This window comes from Protopterus annectens, chromosome 1.part1, assembly GCF_019279795.1.
Source record: "Protopterus annectens isolate FY-2018-M chromosome 1.part1, PAN1.0, whole genome shotgun sequence".
Classification (NCBI taxonomy): domain Eukaryota; kingdom Metazoa; phylum Chordata; order Ceratodontiformes; family Protopteridae; genus Protopterus; species Protopterus annectens.
This window is the reverse complement of record NC_056726.1, coordinates 1779611363-1779631395: the sequence shown is the minus strand read 5'-3', so window position 1 is coordinate 1779631395 and position 20033 is coordinate 1779611363. Positions and strand designations below refer to the sequence as shown.

General features: G+C 41.0%; 1 protein-coding gene across 3 annotated transcripts in view; it reads left to right on the top strand.

The window, feature by feature from the left end:
- Positions 1-20033, top strand: part of AHDC1 (AT-hook DNA binding motif containing 1) — a 1805436-nt gene that overhangs the window by 997173 nt on the left and 788230 nt on the right. For all 3 annotated transcript variants that reach the window (XM_044084484.1, XR_006366341.1, XR_006366343.1), the window contains one exon: positions 233-325. In XM_044084484.1, the coding sequence (XP_043940419.1) occupies positions 233-325 (93 nt within the window). The remainder of the gene's footprint in view (positions 1-232; positions 326-20033) is intronic.

Sequence of the window (20033 nt, the reverse complement as noted above, 5' to 3'; positions counted from 1 at the left end):
TCTGGAGGAAATGTATATAAAGATAAGAGTATTTGGTTTAAGTACAAACAAGGTAATTTAATGTAGTCAGTAGACAGCAATAAGCTGCTAAGGTACGGGTGGTGGGGAGAAATGTATACTCAGTAACATCTGTAGGACTGATTTATTCTAAGATGTTAAAGCACTACTTGTTTCAACATAGATTTTGATTTGTTTTGGCAGTTTGCTAATGACAGTTTGTCTTCTTCTCTAGGTGTAAAATTTGAAAAAGCAGCATCACTGAATTTGATTTTTGAAGGTGGAACAAGTAAGAGGAACATTCTTGACCTTCGAAAAAAACGTAATGGTGAGTACCATTTCAGAGTATTGCCAGTGTCATATGATTTATAGCACCCAGGCTGTTTATGAGACATGACAGGTTGTGGTGCCAGTGAGGAGTACTACAGCTTACTTCACTGAATTTTTGTTTAGGACACTTTGTTGTTGGCTATAAGATGGCAGACTATATGCAAACAGTGCAGTTTTATTCTGTGATTGATTGCACTTATTTTTAAAGGATCAGCTGTTCAGAGTTGTGATTTCTGCAGTGGACATAGTTATTGAGAAAGTTTTCATTCTTGCACTGGACCAGACTGTGGCAATAAGTATATTTGATGGAACTTCAGCATTTATACCCATTAAGGAACTTGCTGGGATTTGTATAATTTTGCTTTGTGATAATAGTGCAGATTGTAAGGTCTTGTTGCAATTAAAGTTTACATCTCCTAAGAGGGGATCAGTTGTTTCATGTGACTGATGTATTTATCTCTTGTATATATAAATCAAGAAGTGAAGTGAAGGATCGTTATCAACAGCTTTGTTTAATTATATATCAGAATTACGGCAATGAATGATTCTGGGCAGCGATTTTTCAGGCTTTAACAGATGTCCACTGGAGAGTTATGTTGGGGGTGATGGTCAGTGAGAATTAAAACTCCCTTCCTACTTTTGTTATCATAGAAGGTGTAAACTGTGTGACTAAGGTTTTAACCAGTTCTTAGATATCTCCACTGTGACTGGATTGTGTTGAATGGTTTGGGCCTTCTAAAAGAAAACCTATCTTATATGAATAATGGAGTATGAAATGTGTGTGCATGTTTGTGTATGCGCGTGCACATACACACACACACACACACACACACACACACACACACACACACACACACACACACACACACACACACACACACACACACACACACACACTTTTGTTTGCTAATTGAGAAGTTCCAAATAAGCAGAATTTCTTTTCAGTGGTGGCCTGGGAAAGAAAGTTTAGTGCAGTGTATAAGCATGGTTTATTATGGAATCGTTTTAGCCAAAGAGGGCAGAAATTCAGTTCTTTAATACAGACTAATGCATGGCAATTTGACAGCCTCTTAATAGCCATATAAGATTAGCTGCACAAAATGAGAGCAATCATATAATATTGAAATGAGGTATGATAACAAGTACAGTGAATATAAGCAGACGAAAAAGTAAACAGTGCCCAATTAACAATGGGATATTAATATAAAATAGTAGAATCAATCAAAATATCAGTTTAATTGTCAAATAGCTTCACTGTCACGTGATTTCAAGCCATGGATACATATCATACATGATATAAACTACTGTATAAGTATGAGCAGAGATTAAGGGTGAAATAAGTATTATATATGGAACAAGAACAGATAGTTATAATTAAGTGAGCAAATATAATGCAGTAAGTACCACAGGACGTTACAGATAGAAGCCTGAAAGAACAGTAGAATAACTGAGTTTACTGTCACATGAAGAGAAGCTTTAAGAGGATGTACCGTGCGCTGTAAATAGGTTGTCATGTGATTATACTGTTGCAGGGGCCAAGTTCTGTCATACTGTTGTTTTATGGCTTATTATTGACTAGCTTTTGATTAGTCATTATTGAAACTTCTATATTTGTTGTTGGCTATTTGAATCATTTAGTGTTTTGTCTTGAAGATGTCAGTAACTTAGTAAGATGTTTTGCCAAAACATCACTAAATGAATTCTCACAATGATGCATGTAGAAGTGCATCTTTTCCACCCACTGCAGATTTGATGCTACTGAGTTGGCAATTAAAAGTGGTTATTATTTCAAAGTACGTTTAAGAGTGAGCTAATGTATAGCTGCAGTGGGTCATAGAACAAGGAACATTTGGAGAATAGTCAAGCAAACATTTGGGGTGCACCTCAGTTTGAATGCCAGTTACAGAGATGGAGCCCATGACCACAGAAAAGCGTAGGAAACCTGCTGTCTTTGTCTCCGTGATGAAGGATTGATTTCAAACTGTTTTAACTGAGTGCAAAAAGTGAACAAGAAATTGTTAAAACTGATGACCAAAAGAGATACAAGTCATGTGATTAAGCAAATGCCATTTTTTTTTTTCACTGCAAAGAAAAGGATGGTGATGAAGGGGCAAGTAAGTAATTCTCAAGTGCAGCTGGTGATGTTTACAAGTTAATGGAATTGAAGCATAAGGCAAGGATGAAATAACTTGCTTTTTTGGATTCAAGGATGAAATATCTGTTTGTGGTTCGAGATCTAGAAAGAGGCGAAGGTCTACACTGTGTGGCATATATGAAAGATAGGCTGGTGGAGTAGTCTGGTTACCCAACTAACAGCATTACTTTGAAAAGAGTTTGTACTATACCCTGGTCTATATTGGCACTTGTAGCCAGATGGTCTTGAAATATATTGCTGAGGTTCCTGTCTTTGACAGGATTTGTCTTGACTGTGGCATACTGGCAAAGTTTGTTACCTAGGAAACAGGAAAATCTTCTTTGGCAATGGCTATTCTGTCCAAATGGCTAGTCAACATGCAGCATTTCTTGAAGTTGTAGACTAGGTCTTTATTAATTGGTTCAGTGTTTTTGCTGATCCAGGGCAGGCAGTGAACAGGGTTTCCTAGTGTGTAAACATAATTGAAGCCTGTAGTGTGTTACATGACTGCTTGGGGTTGGGGGTGGGCTCAAATGGTCAATTATACAAGGTACTGAAACTGAAGGTGATACACTAGTGATTACAAAATGCGATCCTCTCCTGAGTGTGATTCATTTTCAGCAGTTTAAGTAGCTAGATGTTTCTTGGGTAGGGCTTAATGTGATCTTTAGTTCAATTATTTTTAAGCTGTTATGTAAATAAATGTGCACCGTAACATTCAGTAGTATTAATAAGTAGCAAATCAGCATCTTGAAACACATTCCTCAGAAGATATAATAGATTTGTTTACATGGGACAAAAAAATTAAACTCCAGTCCTTTATAACAGCTTTACCAAAAAGTAAGAAGGTCACACAGACAAACCAATTAGCAAAAACTACAAGAAAAATCTAGAAAAGCTGGAGTTTTCATTGTGTGATACCTTAAATCTCCTGGAATTGAGGCCTATGGGGTATAGAAATGACCCCTTAAGGAAATCAAGTGTTTCAGCTGTATGGTTTTTGAATGTCCATGGCTTTTTACTTTTTAAGTCTTTGTTGACAGATTGTTAGTTGGGATATTTTGCAGACACCTTAATGGTTATGGACATCAGTTGGATTTAAAGATCCTGTGTTTCTAGAGTATATCCAAACAGTCCGCTTATGCTGTGCTGATGAGGACATAAGGCTGAAATGTGAATGTCCACAGCTAGTGGCATTTGGCTTTTTTGGCCTGCATCTGTCCATAAAGACTTAAAAAGTAAAAAGTCATGGAGGTTCAGAAGCCATATAGCTGAAACACTTATATCACAAAGGCCTCTTTTCCAGGAGGTTTAAGGTATCTCACAATGAAAACTCTAGGTTCTCATTTTTTTCTTGTAGTTTATAGCATCTTTAGGGGGAAAAAAACAGTATTTTCAGTCATTGAACAGGTTTTAACTCAAAGGTATTTATCAGTTAGACACATCGGCTCCCTTCTCTCTCAGGCATCTAAGACTTCTACCAAACATGTCACAACATGCAAAGCTTTCATTACGGTTCTTTCCTTCAGACTCACCTTCACTGGTGACTCCTTGAAAGAATCCTTCCTTAACCCAGTACTCGAAAAAACAGGAATCTTGTCTCTGCCTGCTTCTCTTTTCATTATATATCCCAAGGAACATCCTTTCTCTATTGAAATTTGACTGCTGTCTTTAAAAGGCAAAGCATTCTTTGCTGAACTACCACTATACTACATGACCCCCTCCCGCAGGGTAGAACCTTCAGTTTGAGCCCCAGTAGACTGGGGAGGTTACTGTACATGGGTCTCTGCATATATGATAAGGGAAGGGCTGGGATCGTTACGCATTTATTTGTTTACTTTGTTGACTGAGGTAGAGCACTTATGTGAACAACAAATAACTGCAAAGAAAAATAAGTTTCCAAGCCAAGTGACCAAAGGCGAAGTATATATAAATAGGAAAATAAAACCATTATAAGTAATAACTGGAGTAATAGTGAAAAATAAGCATACAATGGAAGGTGTTAATTACAGTGGTCTAAGTAAATAGGGGTGGGGCGGAGAAGGTTGTAATATCAAACCAAGTCTGTGAGATGGCATACGTATATATATATATATATATATATATATATATATATATATATATATATATATAGTAAGTGTTAAGAGTGGGTGAGTAAAGTAGGAGGTATGAAGGGAAGAGGGATTCAGAAAAAAGGATGCAAGTAATGGGATAGATGACAATGAAGAGGGAGATGCAGGTGCAGATGACTTGAGAGTAAAACTAGAGGAAAAAGGTACCAGTGAGGATGTAGATTAGAAGGTTGTATCTCAAGATAAGTGTATGAAAGGAGTGTACTGACAAACCTTTTCTAGGGTTGACAGTTACTGTACAACAGTAGGGAAGTGCCAAGAAAGAAAACTGTAGCTTGATGAAAAGGACTATGACAGTAAGACTGCTTCCCAGTCCCATCTGAAGGATGTCCTGTTAGTGCTGTTTCTTCAGCAATGAACAGAGAAACCTAAGGAGGGGAATGAGTGTATAGTGAACAGCGTGAAGAGGATTTTTGTACAGATCCACTCACCTCCATGCAGATCTCAGTTGCTGGAGAGAACTCAGGCAGGAATGAATTTAATGCCTGGTCTTGTGTGGCATGTGCATTCAAATCAAATGTATAAATGTAACAAAGGACATTTGTGGAGAGGGAAGCGATGAACCCACATGACTGATGACATAAGTACAGGTACTGTGGTTTGACATAAATGGTTATAAAATCCATAATAACAGCCACATGAAGACTACTTCAGTGTTTGGAGGCTTGTTTCAAAAATGCTTTACTTTTGTTCTGTTCACTAAGATGAACTTGGTGGATCTTTTAGAACTTAAATTGTTTTCAAAGAAATTCAACATTGGCATCTGTTTTGGAAGTGAAACTACCTTGAATAAGGCAGAGCAGTTACATTGAAAAGCACCCTTATTACTTTATATGAAAAACTAAGTGAAAATGATTTGGGATACATGGCATTTAAGGGAGATGGTTGCAAATTTTGCAATCTTATAATCATTGAGTGAAAGCTGGTATTGGATTTAAGAAATTATAGGTCTTTAAGGGTGATGAAACCAGTTAAAGGTGGGGCTGTGGTTCCTATGAGTAGTTTCTCCCTAATCTTGAAGAATGTTGGCTTATCTAAATGGGGAAGGGTAGGTTACTGCCTTCTATATAGGAATGAAGTTAACATAGCTTATGCCAAAGTAGATAGGTAATTTATCTGGTCAGTGATTTTCCTACATGACATAATTAGCTAGAACCATATTTTACACTGTTGAGTGGTTAGCCCTGCCATGGCACGCAGTCTGCGATCCATGATCTCCTGTCTTGAGAATACTGCGCAACACAGTAGCTGCCCAAAGCGACTGATCTGTGCAACTCTTCCCTCTACAGCGCACCATGTAGAGTCCGTGCTGCTGCTGCCCACAGCTCCATTCATTGGTGAGTTTGAGATGGAAACACTCAGTATGTTTTATGGAGATGGAAAGAACCCACAGAGACACAGGGAGAACATGCAAAGTCCAAACAGGCATTAGCTGGAGGTCAGGAGTGAACCTTTCGGGAAATTATGTGTGGCCCTACTTTTGTTTTCAAAATGGGAAGGAACTTGAAATCCATTTTGGAATGTGGAGCAGCCACAGGAGGTAATTCTTTATCACCTCAGATTGGGATGTAGAATTGTGTAACCTGCTCACAATTCAAGTTTATTTTAAAACCCATTAATTTAACATGGTCCTTCTGTGCCAGTGTAATAACCATCAATGGAAATCACAACTGGAGTGGTAAAGGAGTTGTTTATATAGCTAGCTGTCTTATATGTGTTTCATTTTACATGGGGAAAACTGACTGGCTTTGGAGAACAAGAATTTATGAATATTTCTATGCAGTAATGAAGAATAATGAAAGCAATGTTTTATCCAAACATGCCAAGAGCTGTAAAGGTTTTAAGAAATGTTTATTTTTATATTTTGAAAAGGTGTCCGCTCTTATTAGGCAAGGGGAGGCAAAACTTTAATATAGAGAACTTTATTAGCTGTTACCATTAAATGCTTCTCACTCACTTGGTTTGAACGATACAATTTCCAGTAAAAGTGTATTAGTTTTATGGTCCATAAAACTTTGGAGCAAAAACAACTAACACTATTTTTAATTAATCAAATTATTTTAATGAAGATGAGATGATTATTAGAATATATATTTTTTACTTTTTACGTTTTGCATTTGATATTTTACAGTTTTGTATATTAATATGTATTCAAGGTTTCCTATATAGTGTAAACATGCTAAGTGGTTCAGAACAGTCAAATGGTTCATAGGTAAGTACTAGGCTATTGGCCCTAGGGCCTATACAAGCCTAGCCAAACGAGTTCCCTGGCTTTTGCCACCCAAGAAAATTATTCTCCTGTGCCCCTGTCGAGCAGAGCCACAGCAGTGATTCTTTTGGTGAATTTCCTATTACCCATCCAATTGTCAAGATTTCTCTTAAAGAGGGCTAATGAGGAGCTTTGCTTGACATGAATGGGCAGCCTATTTCAGAGCACTGGAAGTCTGTGGGACAGGAATCTATCCCTCCAGCATGTTCTGTTTATTGTGGTGACAAGGTTTAGGTCCCTGGAGCATGTGGCTCGAAGAGATTGGGATTTCTTTAAGTGTAGCATGTCCATCAGGTCTGGGTTAGACATGGCTTTGTATGTTAGGCAGCGGTCACCTCGGCATAGGCGATATGCGACAGAGTAGAGCTGGAGTTTTTTGAGGTGGTCGGTGTATGGCATCTGTTTGAGCCCAGTAATCCTCTTAGTGAGCTATTTCTGTGGCCTTCCCAGCTGTTGCAGATGTCTTGCAAGGTACATGCCAAACGGGGCATTGTACTCTATGATAAGTCTAATAAGGTTTATGGCTATATTGTTATAAGGAGGAAGAAGTTATGTTTATAATGTTCAGTAGATGTTCTGCAGCATTTTAGGGGAAAAAAAAAGATTAACCTTTAATAAAACTAGTACTTGTGCCCAGGTTGGCGTTTTTGTTTTTTTATTCAGTACTGCAAACTAAACAAGGATATACATTTTGAGCCTCAAGAGCAGGAGCACACTCAAGCAAATCTGCAGTCTGCGGTTACCACTCCACCCATACAATATAAGAAGGAATCAGTACTGCAAACTAAACAAGGATATACATTTTGAGCCTCAAGAGCAGGAGCACACCCAAGCAAATCTGCAGTCTGCGGCTACCATTCCACCCATACAGTATAAGAAGGAATCATTACTGCAAACTAAACAAGGATATACATTTTGAGCTTCAAGAGCAGGGTCAGTCCACCCAGGCATTCTACTTGTATGTTTTATGAGAGTGAAGCTATTACATTAGCAGAATTTCTTAGTAGATGTTTGCTCATTGTGAATTACTATTGTGTTATTTTCTTTATAATTTTCTGTTGGTTTAATTTCTCTAGTTGCATTGTATAATTAGTTAGTTGCATTGTATTATTTCTTTCTCCTCAGGCCTCCACTGAAAATGGACATGTATCCAGTTGGACTAGCCCGGTTAACAAATGTAAAATAAATAAAAATAAATGTTCATCGTGTTTCACTGTTGCAGTCATTACTCTTGGGTTGTCCTGCTGGCAGGCTACCCTCAGTTGGCCAGAATTCCAAAGTCTAGGTCCAGCGTCGGTTGCTGTCGCCTCTTCCCTGATGCCAGTGCGCCAGGGGTATAAAAGATGTAGCCGACGCCATTTTCTTCAGTCTTTCTTGCCACACGGTGCCCGAAGCAAAAGCAGTTTGCAAGTGCCGGTCGGCCGACTCCTGAGATTTTCAAATCCGAATTTCAGAACTGAAGTCTTCATTAAAGCTAAGTACCCCATTGGGGAAACTTTTTTTCTTGCTCCAGACCGATGTCAGAAAAAGTTAACAATTGTATTTCTTGTGGGAAGCAAATACCTCATAAGGATTTTCACTCTTACTGTATTCCTTGCCTAGGCCCTGATCACAACGTTGCTAGTTGTCGGTTTTGTGCTAGATTTAACCGACGCACTATCAAGCATCGGTTCGATTTTGCATTTCATTACTTTGGCCGGAAATTTGATTATATAATGCCGTCGGACCAGCCAACAACCGGAGTTTACAAAAAACACAAGGACAAAGAAAAGGATAGGCATCCGAGGTCCAAAACCGACGACAAAGCCTCTTCTAGGCCAGTCACCGGTTCGCTGGTTCTCAGTGAGGTGCTTTCGCAGTCCCTGGTGCCTGCTACCTCAGAGCCACAGGCCGCTTCTGACTCCCACATGGAGCTGACTGGGCCTCTGGATACTCAAGGTATTGGACACTTGGAAATCATTCCCTCAGATGGGTCCGGAGCCGCTGAGCAGGCATCGGCTTCTGAGGGTGTCTTCAGACCTACACAACTTTATATTAAGCCATCTTCAGCTTCAAAGACAAAGACTAAAGCAGCACTAAAGACAAAGAAACAAGTACAGAATTCTCCTACTCAGACTTCCATGCCTAAAAAACAGATGCTCAAAATGGCCAAAGACCTAATTACTTTGATCAGGGGCTCCCATCCCCCTCCTGATAAGAGGCCTAGGCAAGAGACAGAGTATGATTCTTCTGATCAGGTTTCTATTTCCTCTGATTCCTCTTCTGAACAGGATTACTCCATGCTTCCCTATGAGGATTCTGATGCTGAAGAATCCATACCTTCAGCTTCTCCTCCTGAGGATTACTCTTTTGGGGAAACCCTGCATACCATGAGGGAGCATTTCCACTGGGAGAGCCAAGATTATTCTGAATCTAAGAAAAGGCTCAGAGACTTTCTGCTACTTCCTCAGCACAGACCACTTGCTATTCCACCTGTTCTAGACATTGTAGATGATGTGTTTTCAGAGTCCGGCTTGTCCCCTGCACCTGCTAAGCCAGACAGATACTACAGGGTCCAGGATTCTCATAAATTCCTATATAAAAACCCCGCTGCTGACCCAGAATCTATTTCTCAGGGTCCCAAGGGGGTTAAAGCTTCCACTGCAAAAAACCCTGTCCCCTCTGATAGGGATTCCAGGGCTCTAGACAGATGGGGGAAAAAGTCTACACTTCTGCTACCTTGGCTGTAAGGGCTTTAAATTGTCAGTTTCATATGCTTAAATATCAACAATATTTACTGTCACTGCTTAAACAGAAATTGTTGACAAATACTGAATGTTCAGAGAACAAGGAATTGCAGGATTTATTGCATGCAGCTGAACAAGTGGGAAAGCATACTTTGCAATGTGGTTATGATTCACTGGAGGCCTCTTGCAGGGCCGCTGTTGCAGGTTCTGTTATTAGAAGGCATGCTTGGTTAAAGGAACAGACTCTGCCTAATCATGTTAAAGCAAAATTATTAGATGCACCATTACAGCATGATACTTTGTTTGGTACTAAAGCAGAAGAGGTGTTGAAAAAAAATGGAGGATGAAGCAAAATCCGTGCAGACAGTCAAGGATTTCCTACAGGTACAGCCACCCAAGTTTAGCAGGAACTGGCCTTCCAAAAATTGGTCCTTTCCAGTGTCAGACAGACCACAAAGAGGCAGATACAGGTGTCCCAGAGGCAGATCTCAACCCCAAGGTTCATACAGGCCTAAACAATGGGGTGCTCCTACCTCCAAAGGCGGAGAAGACAGATCACACTCTTACAGGAAACAGTCCCAATGACTTTCCTCTACCAGTTCCAGGCACTTTTCTTTTGGCAGCCCCCTTAGGAGGAAAACTAGCACTTTTTTCATCAAATTGGCGAATGGTTACCCAAGACAAATGGGTCCTGAGCATAGTGTCCCAAGGCTACAGGTTCCATTTTCACACTCTACCAAGGTCAAAAGGTATGCCAGACCTGCCACACAATCAATGGGCTGAGTCACAAAAACAAATTACAGCCCTCATGGACATGAGGGCCATTCAGCGAGTACCACAACAAGAGCAGGGGCAAGGAATTTACTCCAGACTTTTCCTAGTACCCAGAAAGGACAAATCCTGGAGACCAATACTGGACCTGTCTATACTAAATATGCTTCTGGAAGTTCCAAAATTCAAGATGTTGACTCTACAACAGCTACTGCCCATGCTGGGCAAGAAGGCTTGGCTCGTCACTTTGGATCTAAAAGAGGCATACCTGCATGTCCCAATCAGACTATCTTGCATAAGATACCTCAGATTCATAGCTGGCTCAATGCATTACCAGTTCTCTGTACTGCCCTTTGGCTTATCTACTGCGCCCAGGGTCTTAACAAAATGCCTGGCACCAGTAATTGCGTTTTGCAGACAAAAAGGAATTCAAATATATCCCTACTTGGACGACTGCCTAATTCAAGCAGAGAACAAAAACATTCTTCTAAAGCATCTGGCGTTTGTAAAAAGATTACTAATTGGCTTAGGGTACACAGTAAATGAAAAGAAATCAAAACTAGTGCCCTCTCAAGAGATAATATTCCTGGGTGCAAGCTTAAATACAACTGCCCAGATGGCTTATCTCACGCCAGACAAACAAAAGCAACTGACTTCTTACTTCAAGAAATTGGCAACAAAAACCCACCTATCTGCAAGGAAAATCCTGCAGGCCTTGGGTTTCATGGCATCCTGCATTCTACTAATTCCATATGCCAGACTGCATAAGAGGAAACTACAATGGTATCTAAAAAGTGTTTGGACTCAGCATTGCCACAGCCTGGAGACAGTAATTGCACTCATTCCCTGCCTGCAACAGGAGTTTCGATGGTGGGCAGAAGCCTGTCACCACAAAAGGGTCTGCCATTCAGTTTACCCACAGCCAGACAGACACTGACAACAGATGCATCAGATTATGCCAGGGGAGCCCATATGGCAGGAAAATGTATTCGGGGCACATGGCCTGCAAACCAGATGCATCTTCACATCAATCAAAAAGAGATGCTAGCTGTTCAAAATGCCCTGACAGCTTTCAAGGACCTGCTTCATCCAGGACAGTTACTGATAAAGACAGACAACACTACGGTCATGTGGTACATAAACAAGCAGGGAGGTACACATTCCTACCACCTCTGCAGACAAGCAGTGACCTTATGGGACACAGCATTGGCTTTTCAAATTCACCTGCAAGCACAATTCCTGCCAGGAAAAACAAATACTCTGGCAGACGAACTAAGCAGAAACCTCATGGACCCCCACGAATGGAAACTGGATCCACAAGTCTTCAGCATGATAATAAGGAAATGGGGATGCCCAGACATAGATCTATTTGCCTTCCCTCATAACTGCCAATTGCAGAGATTTTGCACAAGGATTTATCACAAGCAAGCATGGAAAGTGGACGCCCTATCCTTCAGCTGGGAAAAAACTAACGGTATATGCTTTTCCCCCACTGCCTCTCCTTCCCAGGGTACTCCTAAAGGTTGGACAAGCGAAGCCAAAAATGATACTGATTGCACCAGACTGGCCACGCCAGCACTGGTACCCAATCCTAAAGAGCTTGTCTCAAGGTCCAGCAGGGATATTGCCTCAAACTTCTCACTTGCTGACCCAACAAAACAATCAGATTCTGCACAACCAACTCAGGACCTTACATCTGGCAGCATGGTGGATAATGTAGCCATTCAGAACACTCCACTTTCAAAAGCTGTTATGGATGTTATTTTGGAGGCCAGGAAGCCCAGCACCAGAAAATCTTATGCAGAAAAATGGAAGAGATTCTGTGCTTGGAGCCAGGAACAAGGCATTGACACATGTGTACCAAATATCCCTCAGATTTTACAATACCTAACTGAGATGCTGAACAAAGGCCTTTCCTTCTCATCAATTAAGATTCATGCCTCTGCCATTTCAGCCCATTACAATACGGAACCACCTATCTTTTCTCATCCTTTAATAAGACAGTATCTCAGAGGGGCCAAAAACATCAGGCCTCCAAGGAGAGCACCAATTCCAGCCTGGGACCTCAATTATGTTTTGGAAAAACTCACACTGCCTCCTTTTGAGCCAGCATCAACAGCAGATATAAAATTCTTATCCTGGAAAACAGCTCGGCTCCTAGCAATAACCTCTGCAAGGCGAGTCTCGGAGTTACAAGCACTCATGGCTGTGGAACCTTTCATCATTTTTCATCCAGACCGGGTTTCTCTGAGGACAAACCCTACATTTATGCCTAAGGTGGTGTTCAGTGTGGCCCTTAACCAAACCATTCACTTGCCAACTTTTTATCCTAATCCACAGAACAAGGGTGAGAAAATTCTGCATTCTTTGGACATACACAGGCAGTTACGATTCTACTTGGACAGAACTAAAGCTTTCAGAAAGACTGAGCAACTTTTAGTGTTATATGCTGCAGGATCACAAGGAAAGGCTATCTCAAAACAGACTATTTCAAAATGGATAGGCCATTGCATCCATTTCTGCTATTTTCAGCATGGCAAATCAGTGCCTACAGGCATTAGGCCTCATTCCGCAAGAGCAGCAGCCACTTCAGCAGCCTTCCTCAGAGGAGTACCAACCAAAAATATCTTAGAGGCTGCAACTTGGAGTTCAGTGCACACCTTCACAAAGCACTACCACTTACCTCTGTACTCTAAATCCAGAGCAGGCTTTGCCACTGCAGTTCTGCAGGGCCTTATAGCCTCTCCTAATCCTATTTAGCCCAGCCACCCTTCCACAGCTTTGGGATTCAACCCAAGAGTAATGACTGCAACAGTGAAACACGATGAACATAGTACAGTTGTGTACCTACTATAAATGTAGATGTTCGAGTGTATTCACTGTTGCAGTCCAGGTTACCCACCCACCATCCCCCTTTTCTTTGCTGGGACTTATCTGCACTTCTCTCTCCTATACAACCTATTTGGTATATATGCTTATAGATGAAGGAAATGTTATTTTTGTGCATGCATTTTTATTGGCATATTTTGCAGTCTTCCAATTTGGGGGCACCTGACATCTGGGGCAAGAAAAAGTGAAGAAAATGGCGTTGGCTGCATCTTTTATACACCTGGAGCACTGACGTCAGGGAAGAGGCGACAGCAACCGACGCCGGACCTAGACTTTGGAATTCTGGCCGACTGAGGGTAGCCTGCCAGCAGGATAACCCAAGAGTAATGACTGCAACAGTGAATACACTCGAACATCTACATTTATGGTAGGTACACAACAGTACTTTCTTAGCTTGCTAATAAAACTGACTGTTGTAGCCTTGTGTCTCCCCCCCCCCCCCGCTAGTACAGTAATCCTAACTGTCCAATAGACAGTATACATTTAATTCACATACCTTTGACTAAATTAACCATCAAGCAGCCCTCTCAGTGCTTTCTGCCTTAGTTTGTATCACTTGGAGGCCCACCTGTTTATTTGCATCTCTATACATTCCCCTTCATTGCTAATGTATCTCCCTACTCTAATATGTGCACAAACTGGTTACTAATCAGCAAGTCAATGTGAAGACACACTCCCAACCTTAATAAACTTTGCTGTCTCTTCCCTCCTTCACTTTACAGGTAGTTTGAATTATTACTTACCCCCTCTGAGGCCTTCACTGATTTCCACTGATTGCCTCTCTGGTTTCTTTGCATTCCACCTGGTTTACACCCCTTGTGCTATCTCCCTCCCCCAGTACCAGGTCTATGTTAGAATCCTGCTGAGCATGGAGCCATCTTTAAATTTCTAGTCTCCCACCAGGACACAAGTGCTCTTCAGCAATTACATTCTGCTTGCCGGTAAGCCATTAGACCTCAGGAATTTGTTAAAGTGTTCAGATTTGTAAAGTAATTCTTACTTTTTTCTCTTGTCTTTGTTGTATCTGTTCCGCTCCGTTCGCCCTCGCTAACGTTCGGGCTCTCTCCACTCCCCTGCCCTGCCCCCTATTCCCTCCTGCCCCCACTACCTCTACATTTACAGTAATCACAGCCACACCCACAGCTCACCCTCACATCACCACCATCAATCACAGCTCCTCAAGTCATATCACATTATACCACACCAACTTGCTCCACACAAAATAATCCCAATCACTCTCATTCCCACTAGGCATTTTTTACATCACCCACACTACTTCCCATTCAACATATATTGCAACCCTATAATTCCTATTCAGACCCCCCCCCACCTAGAAACAACTTAAACTTTATAACCATGACTATCACACAACTAAGTGTAGTGTGTCTTCTTATAATTCTTTACACCACCACAAGTTATCACTCTAGCAATATCCCTAAACTTAGTAGCACAACACTACATTATGCACTCTCGTATACAGACACCACACATTATAATAATATCTGCCCACAGTTATTCAAGAACTGCATAACGGACCAATTCAGAACTAAACACATATGCTCTCATTCCTACTCCAAAAAACACAATACTTTCTCACACTCCTCACCAAACTCCAACATCTGTATAACCATTTTAACTCCAGGCTCACCATAACACAAACTGCTCCAACACAAATATCAGAACATAACACCCGCACTTTCTTCATCCCTGGGCAAATCAACAACAGCAGCAAAACCAACCATCTTTTAATGCTAAATATTAATATTAGAAGTATCAAAAATAAAATACCTGAACTCCAGGCCACAATAGCACACTACTCCCCAGACATAGTTGCTTTAACAGAAACCTGGCTAAATAAAAACATACTCCCTATCGGCTACAATATCATTAGACAAGACAGACCACTTCGTAAAGGGGGAGGAACTACCTTACTGTACAAGTCCAACTTAACTGTCTGTCAATTACCAAACTCCTACCCATCCCCCAATAATTTGGACATACTTATCTCACAACTTCAACTTCACCCTAAAAAGGTCATCACCACAATTGTGATCTATGTTCCACCTGGTAATACACCTGCTAGCCTTGAAGACTTCTTATCCTGGTGTTCTTCCACATACTCACAAGAAACCCTTATTCTGGGGGACTTCAACCTAGAGTGGTTCACTTGTATATCAGAACCACCAAGTAATCTAATAAATCTCCGTGGCTACCAGCAGCTAGTCCAAATTCCAACTAGATGTGATAAAAATTCTGAACGGGAATCCATCCTTGACTGGGTCCTAACTAACAACCCCACATTGTACCCTTACACAGGCAGTCTCCCAGACACCTTAAGCGACCACAACATAATATACTTTATACGTAGTAGAACAAGCATATGCAAAACCACTAACTATATATCCACTAGAAACACAAAAAAATTCTCTCCTGAGGTCCTCAACACTTTACTCTGTAACTGTGACTGGACCCCCCTAAAAACCTTCCCACTTGAATAGGCTGTAGCATATTTCAACAAAACATTTCTACAACACCTGGACACTGTCGCTCCATTGCGCAAAATCAAGGTTAGAACCTCTACAAACCCTTGGCTCAGTAAAGAAATCAAACAAATCCTCAAGTCCAGAGACACTGCCTGGCTTTACTATCAAAAAAACAAAGAAACACAAAGCCTAAGTACCAAGAACTGTGCAACCATGCAAAAAATGCATTAGTCTGGACAAAAAATCCTACTACACAACATTACAAACTAAATACCAACACAACCCGCAAAAATTTTGGAAAAATGTAAACCAGCTACTAAAATCCACCCAAAAGGCTACCCCCAAACAAACCACCCCCTGACACTAAAGTTCCCATCGAAACACAATTCAACTCCCACTTTGTGAATTCAATTCTATCCTTAGTATCACAGGACAGTTCCTACCTCACTGTCCCCCCCAACACAAATAACACTAATACAAGCTTTACCCTCAAAGCAGTTTCCACCACGTCAATCAAAAGCCTGCTCTCCAAAATAAAAACCTCATCAACAGCAGCCGACCTACACCCCAGCTATTTATTGAAACTCACAGCAGATGCTATTGCTATCCCAGTCTCCACTCTCATAAACAGATCAATTGTTGAAAACTGTGTGCCCAAACTCAGGAAAATATCCTATGTTACACCCATACATAAAGGCGGGACCTCCACTGAACTTAATAACTACAGACCCATTGCTTTACTCTCCCCACTTGCCAAAAATCCTAGAAAAATGCATCCATATCCAGATGCTAAACTATCTCCTAGACAGCAACATCCTGTCACCTACTCAGCATGGTTTCAGACCTGCCCATAGTACCACTACAGCCCTCCTCTGCTTCACAGACACAGTAAACCATCTCAAAAATGAAGGCCTACAAGTGTCAACTCTTTTTTTGGATATGTCCAAAGCATTTGACACAGTCTCACACCAAATCCTGCTAAACAAACTAAACCAATATCATCTATTAAATTCCATTCTTACCTGGTTCCAAAGCTACTTAACTGACAGGTACCAAGCTGTGAAATGGGAACATTCTCTCTCTCTTCAGCTGCCCATAACTATAGGAGTCCCACAGGGTTCTATCTTAGGACCAGTACTATTCAGTCTTCACAAATGACCTCCATACCTCCACACAGCATGCATCTATAAATCAGTATGCAGATGACACTACCTTAATCTGTGCTGCACAAAACATTCCCACCCTCCTGCAAACAACTCAGCTAGCATTCTCTGATGTTGAAAACTACCTTACCAAAGCCCAACTTATCCTCAATCCAAAGAAAACTCAGCTTATCATTATAACCAGTTCTAACAAAAACACTAACAATCAATTCACTATCTCCTCCACAAATGCTACTCCAATTTCTCCAGTGGCACAGGCTAAGTTATTGGGAATAACCATAGACTCCCACCTAAAATTTGATAGTCATCTCAACTTAACTAGTAAAAAAGTACATGCCAAACTGGGTTCACTCTACCGTATCAAACCATTTCTTACCAGCAACACAATATCAGCCATTGCTCGCTCCCAGCTTCTTCTATCCACCCTACTCTATGCATCTCCCGTTCTGACTAATCTCAATAAAACTGAACTAAGCAAAATGGAAGCCTGCTATAACAGAATTGCCCGCTTTGCTGCAAATTGCTCATATGGAACTCATCACTGTACTGCTTTGAGACAGCTCCACTGGCTTGACCTGCCCAACCTCCTAACCTACAATCAGCTCTGCCTCTGTCATTCTGTCAATTACCTCCCCAATAAATGTCCTGCCCTCAAAAACCTAGTACATCATCACTCGGCCAAAAGGCCTCTTAGATCATCAAGCAAACTACTACTAGAAGTCATCAACAGCTACAATAGCTTTGAAGATGCACTATGTAGTAGTCCAGTGGCTAAAAAGTGGAACTATGTCCCTACTAGCATTCAAAACACATTGTCCAAAGCCTCTTTTAATGACCTCATCAGGTAACATCTCAAGCAAAGTAGGCAGTGCCATGATTGCTCCCCAGGCTAGTGAAAGCGGATAACATATACATACTAAATCTAGAGCACTTGATAATAGTTTTCAATCTTACTCACAAACACTGGCTAATCTGCAATGTATGTACTGTACTTGTGTACTCTGTATGTATTCTACCTATGTTCCACATTTCAGCTGTACACCACAAATCTATTAATTACCTTTATTTTTAAAATTAATATTTTTTTGTTTGTTCTCGCCACTGTAACTGTTTATGTGCCGCATACCACTGTAAAAACATGTCTCTTGTAATTTATGTGTATACCGATCATGTCTAAATAACTAAATGTGTCTGTAATTTTTCTTTGTGGAGCTTTTCTCCCCGGGCCTCTGCTGAAAAAAGGCCTTTTCGGCTCAGTCAGACACCCCCGGTTAACAAATGTAAAATAAATAAAAAATAAATAAATGAATTATTCATTTTTTGTACTAAGACTGAAGTTTTGGCTAGTATGGCTCATATGCAAGACGGCGCTGGGAATCTTTATGCATTTATTTTTCTTTCTTTATTTTTTAATTTGTTGACTGGGGTAGATTGCTAATCTATGTGAACCATTTTAAAGCTCAGTCCAGGTGTGTAATATGCAAGTGACAAAGGCAGTGTAGATGTTACATGTATAGACAGTAAAATGTAATTAGTATGTGTAGTAACAGGAATAGTAAGTAGTGAAAAATAAGCATACGCTGGATGGTGTTAATTGCAGTGGTCTAAATGCAAAATCATAGGGAAGGAAGTTAAGAGTATCAAACCATGCCTGTGGGATGGGTCACGCATAGTGGGTATTACTGAGTGAAGACGAAGGTGGTATGAAGAGAAGAAGGGTACAGAGAAAAAGACAGTGACGAACAAGAGAGATGCAAGTGTAGATGACTTCAGGTTAAAGGTAGGTAGACAAAAAGAAGGCTAGAGATGAGATGTGGTTTTTAAGTTGGGGTTCATGATAAATGTATTAAAGAAGATATAAGTGAAATAGGGAAACACTGGCAGAGAGAAAGAGGCTGACAAGCAGGATAAGTCTAAGTGCAGATGACTTGAGAATAAAAGTAGGCAGACAAAAAAGAGGACTAGACCTAGGATCTGTTTTTAGATGATTGGAGGTTGTGATAAGTGTATTAAAGGAGGTAAAAGTGAGAGGGAAAGGTTGGTAGAGAGAGGGGATAGAGAGAAATAGGCTTAAAATAGATCAATGTAGAATAGTGGGTCTTCTCCTGGAAACACATTTTGATATAGTTGCAAGTATTTGTTATCTTGTTTGGCAGATTCTTTAACACCTCTAATACATTATCACATAGCAACACAGGCACACACAGATTAATAGAAAAGAAAGCAAACCACATTAACATTTTCATCAACATGCATTATACATTATGTATATGTTGTCTTTCTTTATAACAACTGATGTTCTTCGTGTTTCACTGTTGCAGTCATTACATTTGGGTTATCTGCTTGCAGGTAGCCCTCAGTTGGCCTGATTAACAAAGTCTTGGGTCCTGCGTCGGGTTGCTGTCCCTTCTTCCATGACGTCAGGTCATCAGGGGTGTAAAACATGCAGCCAACTCCATTACATCAGTCTTTCTTGCCGTGCGGTGCCCGAAGCAGAAGCAGTTCTCAAGTGCCAGTTGGCTCATAAAGATTTTTATTCGTATTGTGTTCCTTGCGAAGGCCCTGACCATGGCGTAACTTGCTGTCAGTTTTGTGCTTTATTTAATCAGCGCACTATCCGTCGTCGGTATATTTTCACCTCTAAATATTTCGGTTCTCGGTTTAATTATTCAGAAATGTCGTCAGTTAGCTATCCCACTACCGGGGTTCCGAAAAAACGCAAAGATAAAGACAGAGACAGCCGCCGAGGTCCAAAACTGCTGACTACGCTTCTCCTAAGCCAGTCGCCAGTTCGCCGGTACTCAGTGAGGGGCTTTTGCAGCCCCTGATACCCCCTACTTCTGATACGCAGGCCTGTACTGAGACCCATTCGGCGTCCGGTATGCCGTGAGATGCGTCAACTATGGAACCTGCGGATGTCTCTTCCTTGGATGGGTCCGGAGCCACTGAGCAGGCACCGGCTTCTGAGGGTGTATTCAGGCCTATGGACTTGCATATTAAACTGACGCCTCCTTCTTCACTTAGGCCTAAATCTCAAAGCATGCCTAAAAAAACCGACGCCCAGGCCACATGCTCAGGCCTCTTTGCCTAAAAAACAAATGATAAGAATGGCTGAAGATTTAATAACTCTAATCAGGGG